Source organism: Triticum aestivum, chromosome 7D (assembly GCF_018294505.1).
Source record: "Triticum aestivum cultivar Chinese Spring chromosome 7D, IWGSC CS RefSeq v2.1, whole genome shotgun sequence".
NCBI lineage: Eukaryota > Viridiplantae > Streptophyta > Magnoliopsida > Poales > Poaceae > Triticum > Triticum aestivum.
In genome coordinates this window covers 523,564,650-523,577,585 of record NC_057814.1, presented here as the reverse complement: position 1 = coordinate 523,577,585, position 12,936 = coordinate 523,564,650, and the positions used below count along the sequence as shown (strand labels likewise).

Sequence of the window (12,936 nt, the reverse complement as noted above, 5' to 3'; positions counted from 1 at the left end):
TGAAACATGAGCACCACATCGGTCATGCTATAGTTGCCCCCATTCTTAAAACTTAGGGTGTGTTTGGATGCTGCCCCTGCCAGCCCTACCAATCCGTGAGCACGCCAATTTTTTGGCGCACCTTTCAGCCGCCGGCGACTTGCCAATTCATTTGCGCAAAATGAACTAGTGAAACTGCATGAGCCGTGGCGAGCCAAAATATTGGTCAGGAAGCAAACAGGTGCGCGCGCCCTGGTCAACGATCAATTTTTTGGCTCGGCTGGTGTAGGCTCCGATCCAAACACATCCTAAGTATTGGAAATGGGTCCAGTACAAAGAAAATAAGGTGAAAGGCTATAGAGATTTCTGCTTGTCAGCAATCCTATAGCATATCCAAATAAATAAAATTAGTTGCAGTTCGTCAAGCATGAAAATAAGCTCTCCAAAAGACAACTGGAATGAGAAATGTGTGATCCTTGGCCTTTGGGACGTAGGGGAGGGAGACGGACCGATGCAGTGAGGACGAGCAAGCCGAAGAAGAGCCCTAGGAGGGCGCCGGCGGCGGAGCACCTGAGAAAGGGGAGAAGATCTGTGCCCAGCGGCCAGATCCATCCATCTCCGGTCGCCTCCTCCACGCCGTGACTCGTTGTTCCTTTCCCCAACGCCAACCTCCTTATCCTCACACCCTCCTCCACCCCCACCGCCACCGTGAAGACCCAGTCACCCCTTCTCCCCCACCGCGACGACCTGCACCAGGGCCGGACCACTGTGCGTGGCGGCGCCATCTCCAGAACGTGGGCAGGGACGAGAGATGGGGAGGCGCCGCCGGAGAGGTGAGGGGTCGCCGTGGTGTGTGAGAGAAGCCAGGGTGGCAGCTGTGGAGGGTTTCACCGGCCTGTTTCGATTGGCTTTGGTGCTTGTCTATCTTCACGTACGCAAAGCAGAAGAAACCCCGTCTTATTTGCTGGACCCCACACCTAGTAAGGTCCACCAGTCCTCTACTTGTGAAGCCAGCTTAAGCGTGCAAAACGAACGGGCGGTTGACCGAACGCCGATGCCAAAAGAAGTACGACGGAAATGAACGGGCAGTTGACCGAACGCCAACGCCAAAAAAAGTACGACGGTAAAAAGATCAAACGGCAGCCCATACGGGTTTATAAGAAGAATAGGATCTCAAAAGTTTACTACCAATGGGTGTTTGAAAACCAGAGGAAGAAATAGAAGCATTGTGTCATTGGATGAAAATTTTCCTCCGAAATAGAGTGCTAACAAATCCTTATGAAATGTTTTTATGAATTCGAATCCTGCAATGCAAATCAAACAAATTAGACAAGACGATTTCCTAATGATTCAAATCCTCCCCAAAAATCCTACGGAACTCTGTTAAATCAAAGAAGCCTAGTGCAAAGAAATCCTTAAAAAATAAATCAGAGAGAGAGAGAGAGAGAGAGAGAGAGAGAGAGAGAGAGAGAGAGAGAGAGAGAGCTAGTGATGAACTTGGGAGCCTGGTGCAGTGGCGCTCCTTCATTCGAAGAACAAAACCCTAGACTAGATAGAACAGACACACATACGGAATTATCAGGTCATAATGCATCAGAGGAAGATAATATGTAAAAGTCTGGAAACTGATAATGTCATAACACAACCTATTAACGAAAGGGTTTAACCAATGTCACACAGCACTGGATATATGTCCGAGCATCAGCAGCTCTCCCATATATCTCCCGGGGATTTCTCCACAGGACAGAGATAAAGCAGCTCTTCAGTTGCCCCTCTTCCGGCAGGCCTAGAACGGCATGCCGTAGTAGTCGCCCGCAAACTGGGGGCTCCAGACCCAGAACACATTTTCGGCGACACCGGACTGGTTCGCAGGATCGTACACCGGGGCATCTCCAGCGCCAGGTTCTTCAGCCATGGGTGCGTTGTTGACGACATTCGCCGGGTTTGCCGGCTGAAGTGCCTGGTTCCAGGCTTCGTCTTCCTGGAGCAGTTCCTCTGGTGAAATGCCATCTACCTGGAGCAGATCCACTAGGTCAAGGCCTTGCTGCTCCTGCTGTCCTTCCATCTGGTTCGCCCAGAATTTCTCCATCTCTTCCCAATCCAAGTCACTGAAGGCTTAGACTGCGCATTCTCTACAGCGGGGTGGTAGTTGCCTGCTAGATCCACCAGATAACCAGCGCCCATGTTTGCAGCAGGCACCTCGTTCACTTCATGCGGAGTAACTGCGGCGTGCGCCTCGTCCATGGTGTCTTTCTGCAGAGTAACTGCGGCGTACACCTCGTTCATGGTGTCTTTCTGCAGAGTAACTGCGGCATGCACCTCGTCCATTGTGTCTTCCTGCAGAGTAACTGCGGCGTGCACGTCGTCCGTGGTGTCTTTCTGCATTTCATCGCTCTCCAGATTGATGACAATCTTGCCTGCTGATTCAGTACGACTGATCTCTCTCTCCAGGCTGACGGAAATGTTGCGTCCATATCCATCAAGTGCCTTGCTCCTTATAGGTAGCACCTCGCGTTTGTATGACAGGCTCTCCTCGTAACGGTCCCAGATGGACTTGGTACCATGTATCAGAACTGGAGGTGGGCGTGCATTAGTCTGAGAAACTCGTGCTCCGGCCGAACTCTCCCCTACTTGTCCCCATGGCTTTCCGGGGTAATTGTAGCACATAGCAGAGCTTGCTGAACTTCCCTCCACATGTGGCCACACCATCCCAGGGTACTTGTCCCAGATAGCAGACGCAACCCCATGTGTGAACTGCGTCTGGGTTGTTGCCGGATGATTATTGGGTTTAGCACTAGCTACCTTGTATGCTGATGCAATCATCTCAGATAATTCTTTCATGCTGGCATAATGTTGATACACCTCTTCATTGTGAGATAACTTCTGCGCCCGCAGCCGGTGTTTCTACATCAAAATACAGAACAGAACATTCAAGACAGGGATCACACATCACAATATAGAAAGTGAGAATAATGCAGAAATTTTAGTGCTTAGCATAACAACTCTGAAATAGATGAACTTGAAACTTGTCGAGTATGCACGTTTTTTTTTCTCAAACACGCGCCCGGACGTGTTTCATTTTGTATTAGGAGAGTGCCAAGAAAGCACAAACAGTACAAACAAACACTAGCAACAAGGCCAAAAAGAAGCCAAAGCCCTGCTGCTATCATCAGCTAAGGGTAGACCAAAGTCACGTCAATAAGCCCCCAATTTAACCGATAAAGGAGAAAATACCAATAAAGTTACATTGTTCACAAAATTCGCAGAAATGTGATGACAATTATTAATCCGTCGATTTGGTAAACTGGGTTATAATAATGATTTGGATAGTCTGATTATTTACGAATTAGGACAACTTGCTAACATGCAAAAAGTTTTTTTTTCAATTGTGATTGGTTCTGTAACAAAATCTACTCCTGAAGCTGCATAGTTTGGAAATTTGAAATTTGATCTAGAGTACCATACAAAACTTAATCTCCATGGCATCAGAGACAGATAGTACTGACTACTGAGTACTGACGCAGGTAAGAGACATCCATGTACATGTGTTTCTTCTGAAAATGCATAGGTTGTCAGCTTCTACTACTTATCTTCGTCTATTAAACAAACAAAATTTAACAAAAATGTACATACTGCCTATTGATGTACTGGCAATACCGCAGTTGGATAAACTAAATCGATCACCCACCTGGAGATGGCTTGCGATGTGCTGTATGGTCAAATTCAAATCCTTGGCATTCATGTTCTGGTGAATTTTTCTTGCCGTAGCAGCTGTTGGCCAAAACAAAAACACAAACTCAAAGGTCATGCTTTTTCAGCAGTTAAACATAATAAATGACTAATTTATGCCAAGTGCAGATAGCCTTACACACCCCAATCACTTCAACAGCCTGCAAAAACTTTTCATGGAGCTCACTGCTCCATATGAACCGACCCAGATTATCTGAATAGACATTCACGTTCAACGCATCTTGTTCTTCATCCTCAGTTTCAGACCTGTGATTTTTAATAGACCTGTGTTGCAGTGCTCTCATCTTCAGAAAATTTACGGTTTCAGTATCCAACGGCTTAACCACATTGAAGCATGTTCCAAGGGTCATGCGTGCAGAGGCTGCCTCATCATAGGCACACATAGCTGCAGCCAAGAAACAACACTCCTAGATTAATAAGTTTGGGATGGAAGAAAATTTTCTTAAACAATACAGCTCTGAATACAAATGCTTACTGATGAGAGGCACTTCAAGTTCATTCAGGATGTGGTGAAACAGCCGCAAGGTGCCCACCTCTGTATTGCCAGGATGAACTTCCGCTACTATCAAATCAAGCTCCTCATCTTTAGCAAACCCCTTTTTAAGGGAATCTAGGGCCTCTTCCCCTGTTTGGAAGGGAAGAACTACAAAACAGCAGAAGTTAGACTCAAAACTTTGAGAGCAAACACCGTGTTATCATGTCCAAATATAGTTATATTAATATCCCAACCTGCATGTACCATTGCAACAAGTGAGTATCTTCTAAACTAATATAGCTACTTGGTATGTGTTTTTTCCCATTTGACCACATAATCCAACACTTTCTGCAATCTAATAGCACTTGGAAGGGCGGCCCAGTAACTAGCAGCTAGCTATATCCCCATTACGAACTACATATGCTGCCTCTGTTTAAACTGTGAAATTCACGCAATATATTACACACACATATGCTGTATAAACTAATGGTCCTTTGGAAGGGTGACGCATAACACTATATCCTATATGGAACTGCATCTGTCTCCTTTCTGTTTAAAAATGTCATACATCTACGGAAATGCTCCACATATATGATGGTTGTACGATCTATACATGATACCGAGGACAGGTTCACTGCCATGTGGGACCATAGCTCGCCAAGCTTCACGTCATGAGAAGCGTTATATATCCACACACGCAAGCCATCCAACCGTTAATTAGTGGTCCAGATCATGATGGATAGAACGTATAAATATTCCCACCAGACGACCGTACACCCAAATTTCACGCCAAGCGGCCGTACACCCAAACTTCCCGCCAAACAGCCGTACACCCAAACTTCCAGCCAAACAGCCGTACACCCAAACTTCCCACCAAACAGCAGAAATATGAAATATCCGAAATTCGATCAGATGTGCCTGTGTGGATAGAAGACACCAACAGACATCAAATCGTGCCTTTTATAGTCGCCCCATGAATATGCAAAATCTTGGGCAAAGTTGTATCAGATCCAAATGATGTACCTACTATCTTTCATTCTCCCTCTAAAAACAACTTCCTTTTTGGACAGGAAAGGGAAAATACGAAATGGAGATGCTTGGGAATTGAAGTGCGCACCTTTGAAGTTGAATCTAGCAAGCGTATTGCAGATGGTCCACAGGGAAACCGGATCCTGATCAAGAACTAAAACTGAAAGATTTTCCATCAGGTCAGTGAGACCCTATGGGGAAGAAAAGAAGGCTGCCAATGTTTGCGATGGATCTAACCATATATGGATATAATATCTTTTTTTGGCGTGAGACCTTCACCAAGGGCAAAAGATACACACTATATACCAGACGATGTCAGAAAAGGACAAAAAATTAATCCATCTAATTTTTTATTTAAAAGCTGACCTGTATTTGGACAGGGAGGTTGAACAAGATATACTTACTTGAGAAATACAAGGTAAAACATCATTATTTTGTCCTCTTGTGCTTCTTCAGTTTCCAATGTAAAGAACATGCAAGACCATGTACAATGCAAGCCGGTGCTTATCTGTAGAGAGCAGATGCTTAACTAGGCACCCCTGTCACAAACATAAGCACCGGTGCTTAAGAAAAACACGGTTTATTTTACTAAGCACCTCTCTAAGCATCTTGCATTGTACATGGTCTAAGAAGGTGTGAACCCTTACCATCATGACTTCATGTTATCTATTCTCTATCATCACGCTTGCTTTTGGCACACCCTTTGATGTCATCCGACCTGCATTTCGAACAGTCAATGCAGGAACAAGTTAAAGAAAGACAAAAACAGATTGAACAGATGCATGAAAGCCTCATTGTTCTATTTACTTCTCTTCTGTTTCGAATTTTGTTGTCAAATTTACCTAAGGCGCATATAAGGCACATGCATGTTCTCCCTAGCTCTCGCCCACGGTACTATTTATTTTCTTCATTCAGTACCTAGTGTTCATATGAAAGAAACAAAGCAAGCAGGCCATTCACCTATTAATTAGCAAACATATCAATACTTCAGTTGCAACCATTAGAACTTCCAAGTCCTAAAGGGTCTCAAGTCTCAACTTTCAAATGTCAAAGCAGACCAAATGGTGATGTGCTGCTTTAAGATGATTCCTCAGAAAAAAGTCTGGAGGGTAAATAAGGTAATTTCTTGGCCAGCTTCATTATTTATGACATGCAACAGTTTCATTGATTTATAGCATGCTGTCATGCATACCAAGAATCTACTACAAGGAGTCTTCCTGTGCACAGGTGTCATGACGATATGTCATATGATCAATGGGTTAATGCATGACGGTGAATTTGATCTTGCGGCGGTACCTGGCGCATGGCTGGCAATGTTGCAAGCACGCAATCCTACATGATGTATGCATGAGCACTAATTGCACCGATGTAGAAGATAACTTCACAAAAGACAAAAAAAAACTAGCTGTAGCCGCGATTGCATCGCTATCTTAGTGCCGCAACAGACACTCACCCTAGCCCCAATTGCATCACCACGTCTGCTCTTTTTAGGCACCAAACCTACATATGGATCTATCTTCAGGAAAGTGTACCAACAACAAAACAAATATGTGCAATTGATTTTTCTATAAAAAAGGTATATGACCGATTCCTTAACAAGGAAGACATACGAATGCTATTAAACATTAATCGCTTCCAGAAACAGTGGCGTGGCGGTTGCAGTCTCTAAGTGGGAAGGGAGAAACTGGGGAAGAAACACCCAGGGCCAAGCTAAAATCACTAAAAACTTCTCAAAGGAAAAGTATCCACCGCCATGGGTTCCAAGGCTTGTCACCACCCCTATCGAGAAAGATGCATGCCATGTCATGTGACCTGTGTTGATACATTACATATGTGTTTCTTGAAGGAACTGATTGCGCATATATTAATTTTGATTGAAGGAATTAATTCCCCATCTCTAAAACACCATGAAGAGATCCCAGACGAAACGCCCTTCAAATCGAAACCTGGAAGGGTTCAATCATGGATGCCAGGTTCTTCTTCAGATAATCGAATAGCTAGGAACCAGCAAATCAATCGAGCACGCGCGCGCGCACGAACCGGGATCTGGAGAATCCACATACTGGTATCAGATACGCTAAGCAACAATCGAAGTAGGCGCGGCACAGATACTTTAAGCAAACCAAACAGATTAAGCTAACAATAGGGCACCGGCAGACGCTTCGGAATGGTGCGCTCACTGGGGGAGGGAAGTCCAGGGTCGAGGGCAGCGGCACCACCGGCGAGCGCGCGGCGTAGGAGGCGCCTCGCCTCCCGACCGAGCGACGTCGGGATCCATCTTCTCTCTCGCCGGCGGTCGCCGCCTCGCCATGCGCCGCCCCGCGAGTAGAACGGTCGGGGCCCACGGGGGTTTGGGACGGAAACGAATGGGCTTGACTGCTCATGGGCTCAAAATGCTTTAGCAGAGTGGGGCCAGACCTGGCCGTATGAGCCGGCCCGGCCATAAAGGGGCCTGGCACGGCACGCTCGTGTCGAGCCGAAGTAGCTCGAGGATCGGCCTGGCCCGCAAACTAAAAGGGCCTGCCGGCTAATAAAAGGGCCATGTCTGGCCAGCCTTAAGTGAAAATGTGAAATCATGTCTGGCCAGCCTTAAGTGAAATCACTAGCAAAAGGGCCCATGCGTTGCAACGGGAGAAAAAAATCATAAACTTCAATGGCCATGACAACATTTTGCTGCATCACCGATAACATTTTGGCGACCATTTTGTTCAATTTCATTAATAATTTGTAATAAAAAATTTTTAAAAATAATAAATATTTTTTATTTCCCAAACATTTGTTTTAAAAATTGCAAACATGTTTTGAATATGCACACATTTTTTTAATTCACAATCATTTTATGTTTTATTCAAAAATTTATTTAAAAGTTCTTTTCTTAATTTTTGGAGCTTTTTTGAAGTACCAAATTATTTAAAGGAGAAAAAAGATAATGGAAAAGAAAAAAGAAAAATAAAAAGCGAAATTTAAAAACAGGCCGCTCACACATGGGCGGCCCTATTGGGAGCGCTGCGTCTTCTCGCTGCGTGCAGAGCGCAGTATAGGAGATCACTACTGCGTGGGATGGCCCAGGTAGGGGATTTCCCAGTGTGAAATGTTTTTTGTCAATTTATAAATGACATTGGTGGGTAATATTTTATAAGTTTGGGAGCAGTTGATGACTTTAATTATTATTATTATAGCGCATATGCCGTGCATTGCAACAAGATCAAATAAAAAATAGCATGTCCATCATAACATCACGATAGCGTTCGGACGGTGCCAGCTGGTAGCTAGAAGAAGGTGCATGTCCATATCTAGAAGAAATGTATAATCATGAAACGACCTTGCAATGACATGCGTCTGACCTGTAGCATCGCCAGTCATCCTTGCAACTTCCACGTGGTCGCCTTTGCAGTGTTTTTCATCCAACTGGTAGGACAAACGACCGTCCTTCCAACGTCCATGTAATAATTTTGTAGCACTTTGGTCCGAATTGCCAATAAAAAAAAGGACAGCGGAGACTGATGTTACATTGACGTGTTTCTAGCTAGACGCAGTGGGCACTCAACCTTACAGCGACGCGTGCCGCTTGCAGTGTAGTGTTTGCCGTTTGAAGCAGCGAAACTTGAGCGAAGTTGCGCGTAGATCAAGCAGGTATATTTTCAAAAAAGGAATTTTTATAGCAGGAAAAATGCCGAGTAATGAAAAGATTTACGTTTGCAGCTCCAAACCAAATGCTTGCAGCACTTAAAGAAGGACGTGCATGCGCGTGCATGAAAAAAAGGAGCTACCCCGAGGAGCATGCCACGCATATCATCATACGCCAGAAGTTGCAATCATTACCAGGGTTAGTTTTTTTTTGAGACAAATAACCTGGGTGAGTTGGTTCCGGGCGTGGAGACCAGAATACGATCCCCTCGCTGCTGATTTTTGGATCGTAATCCAATGAAGCCTGGGAGGAGGCCCATCAGCATATATCGGCCCAATATATGGCTAGCGTACGAAGTTGGAGGAACGACGTAGCACAAAGCAGCTATTCGAATCGTTTTTTAGCAGAATTAGTACCACCTTGAATATATTTTGGATTCAAACTGAAAGCGTAAAATTACGGGAAGAAGCGTATGTGATGGTGAACTCGAAAGACTCAACCCATGCTTTATTATTACTAGACTAGAAAAATTGCCCGTGCGTTGCAACGGGAGAAAAAGTGACGTTCTTCACTCCAAAGCAAACGCCAATTATCATTAATCAAGCCGGACAGGTAGAGAATAAGTTTGACAATAATAAATATGATGGATTAATTAACAATAGGATTCCTTGGCGCTAGTTTGAAGCTTAGGGATGTGAATTCTAGTCAACTAATCGGATAAACAGTCTTATCCTTAGATTATCATAGTGATAGTAAAAATATCATACACGCAATGCTTCTTTTCAGATACCGTCATCACATAACAAAAACATGGTATACTTCGTCTCACGTCCAGACATGCATGCTTCTGTCGTGTGTGCTAATCGCGAAGCATACCACATTAAAATCATTCATAAAAAATGTGTGTTGCTAGTGTCTTGTTTTTCATGGATACAATTTAAGAAGCAGAAGAATGTTATGCTATTGTAGGTTAGATCGTCAATGCCTGGTGAAAAAAAATACCACATCGTCCTAGTAGCTGGTATAAGTCAGTGAGGGACACAAACATAGTCAAATTCAACCTTAAAATAAAAATATATAGCACCAAATCCGACAACGCATGCAGAGTTCGGAGCATAATTCGGAGAATAAACACACATGTACACGCTAAAAGCATCTGCAGTCAGGCACCCCATATCCTCCTCAAACGTACGCGGACACTCCCGGTCAGTGACCGAACATGAGAGAGAAGGACAAAAAGCAATCATACTCCTCATATATCATCCCTATACGTTTGAGTTGTCCGTGAACCCTCGTATTAAGGAAAAATGCAGAGAGGATACATGGGCTTGCGGACCCACTTAGTCAGTCTACCACATAGCACCCCGCCCACCTCAGACCACATTTTGTCTTTCTTTATTCATTGTTTTCTTTTTTTCTCTTCATCTTCACCAATCACGCATATATGACCGGACATACAAAGAAGAAAATGAGAAGTATGACCGTATGAACGGACAAATAAGTGTTCAAAACGTATACATCCCATCTATGATCGGATGTATCTGCATACATTTAGGGAATGGATTTGCTAACTCCGACTGCAGCTAGTACGTCCAAGTTTGTTTTACAAGCTCAGAGATATTTACCAGTCGGTGAAGGATCCAAACTACACCTTTAATTTTAAAACAGAAAATTCACCATGCGTGCACGCTAGCTAGCTAACTGATCGGCTGTTTTTTGCTAGGTCAAAAAAGGAACAGGAAATCAGCGGCCTCGCTGGCGCTCCAGGATTGTTATTAACTCACGCTTCTCGTCGGCTGGTAGCAAAGTTTATCCCGACCTCCCCCATATCGATATCTTCGCGACTTACGCCCGGAACGCGCTGCCACCTGCACCCACCGCCGCCGGGAGATCCACCCCTCGCACCCCACTCCCCCCATGGCGTCAACACCGGGACCCTGCCCCGCTCCCCCGCGCGCCGCCGCGTCCGTGGCGGCCATGGCGGGCTCCAACATCCGCGCTTACCCGGGATTCCCACGGCGGCCATGGCTCCTCTGCCGCCAGGCGCCATCACCGTCGGGACCCCTCGCTCACCCGGCGCGCGCGCGCCCTGCCCCGCACACCCCGGCCTGACCACGCCGCATTTTTTTATTTCATGCGCCTCTGCACATCTTTATCTCCGTCCGTCCCCTCGATATATTATGCTCAAATCCTTTCATTAGGCTCGGTATTTTCATGCTGAATTCTTTGATTTCATGCGCCTCTTTAGATCTTTATCTCTAGCCTCCGTGCTGACTCATATCTTATCCTCTTTTTCTTGGCTTGTTGACTCTGACAACCACAAACGTATATAACTTGCTAAGATTTGATCTAGAGGGCAGTGTGGGACTATTAATTAGAATCTAAAATTGTAGCATATATAGGTCTAAGGAAAATTTTCTCCCTGCCACCGTAAGGGAGGTGGGGCAGGTGGTGAGGATGAATTTTTTTAGCGGCCCATGGCAGAAAACTGGCCCATTGACGTGCGAAGCTGGTACCAAACGGAACAAAATTACAGTGGACCGATCGTACGAAACCGAACGAAAATTATAAGAGGCGATGGACGGACCAAGAGGCGGTGGACGGACCAAAAACGAACGAAATTACGGTGGTAAGAAGCGATAACCCTTTTATTAGTAAGGTATAGAATAGATATAGATAGATATAGATATAGATATAGATATAGATAAAGGAATAGATATAGATATAGATATAGAGGTATAGATATAGATATAGATGAAATCACTTAAGCGATAATCAGCGAGATCAACCTCAAAGCTGCCACTGTTCAATGTAAATTTACTTGAGTGTCGTGCTGTGAATTATGAAGCACATAATTTAGCGAAATTTTCACTTTCTAGAGGTCCTGGCCGCCACGTCTGGTTTGACGTTCCTTAACCAGAACCGTATCCCACTTCATGTGGCTTTTGATGAATAAAGTTGATTTCACCCCTCAAATGGGAACATTTACAAAGGTGACATTTACTTGAGGGTCTCATCCGTTGCATAGGGAATCCGAATGGAGAAGGGACGAACATATGGAATGATCAATGGTTGTCGAGGGACAATCTGTTGCGGGTTATGCATCCTCGCCTTCCTAATCCTCCAGAGACTGATGTTGAAATTATTGATGCGCCCACACGTAGCTGGAACAGAGAGTTGGTGCAGTAACACATGCTACCAATGAACGCTCAAGCAGTTTTTAATATTCCGCTAAGTCTGCATGCAACCGATGATTATTGGGCATGGCACTATGAACGGAAAGGCTGCTACACTTTACGTTCTGCATATAGATTATTGGTGCGCTGTCACATAGCAGAGAGATGTGCTTGATGTGCAATGGCGTCGTTGATTCATGGAAGCATGCATTGATAGAATGTAGGGTGTCAAAGTGTGTGTGGGCACTAGTTGATGAGCTCTTGCTTGAACATATGATATTGTGCAAACTGGATGATGCAAGGTTGTGGCTTACAACTCTTCAAGAATCCATGAACGAATTACAATTTGCAAAGATGTTAACGTTAGTCACTCTTTGGGAAATCTGGTGGGCACGGCGGAAAACGAAACATGAGCAGGTTTTCCGGAGTCCGCTATCCACTATGATGTTCGTGAACAAATATATGGAAGATCTTGATCTCATACCATGAGGGAAACAAGCTAGCACTACAACGAAGAGAAGAATAGAAACAAGGTGGACCAAGCCACCAGAGGGTTTTGTGAAAATTAATGTAGATGCACCTGTTTCCCGGAATGATGTCACAGGTTCCTGCTCGGTGATTTGCAGAGATGTCAGAGGCAAATATTTAGGGGCGTCGGCGTTATGTTTTGAAGGCCTTTCGGATCCTGAAGTTTTGGAAGCTGCGGCATGTTCTGAAGCACTCCCGTTGGCAGCCGACTTGAACCTTCATCGAGTACGTGTGGTCACCGGTTGTCAGGCTACTGTCAATCATCTGGAGAGCAATTTTCGAGGACCTTCAGCAATGATAATAGATAAGATCAAGGAGAAGCTACGTTTTCTTCCAGAAGTTGAAATTGCATATGAAGGACGTGAAAGAAA

General features: G+C 44.8%; 1 protein-coding gene and 1 pseudogene across 1 annotated transcript; both read right to left on the bottom strand.

Moving 5' to 3' along the window:
• Nucleotides 1–1,551: 1,551 nt before the first annotated feature.
• On the bottom strand, nucleotides 1,552–7,414 carry LOC123164828 (uncharacterized; annotated as a pseudogene).
• On the bottom strand, nucleotides 5,779–7,625 carry LOC123164827 (uncharacterized). Its single transcript, XM_044582422.1, has 3 exons — nucleotides 7,414–7,625; nucleotides 6,687–6,733; nucleotides 5,779–5,951 (listed from the first exon to the last, which is right to left on the bottom strand). The coding sequence occupies exons 1-3, from the start codon at nucleotides 7,615–7,617 to the stop codon at nucleotides 5,900–5,902; spliced, it is 303 nt and encodes a 100-aa protein (XP_044438357.1). The 5' UTR covers nucleotides 7,618–7,625; the 3' UTR covers nucleotides 5,779–5,899.
• Nucleotides 7,626–12,936: the final 5,311 nt, after the last annotated feature.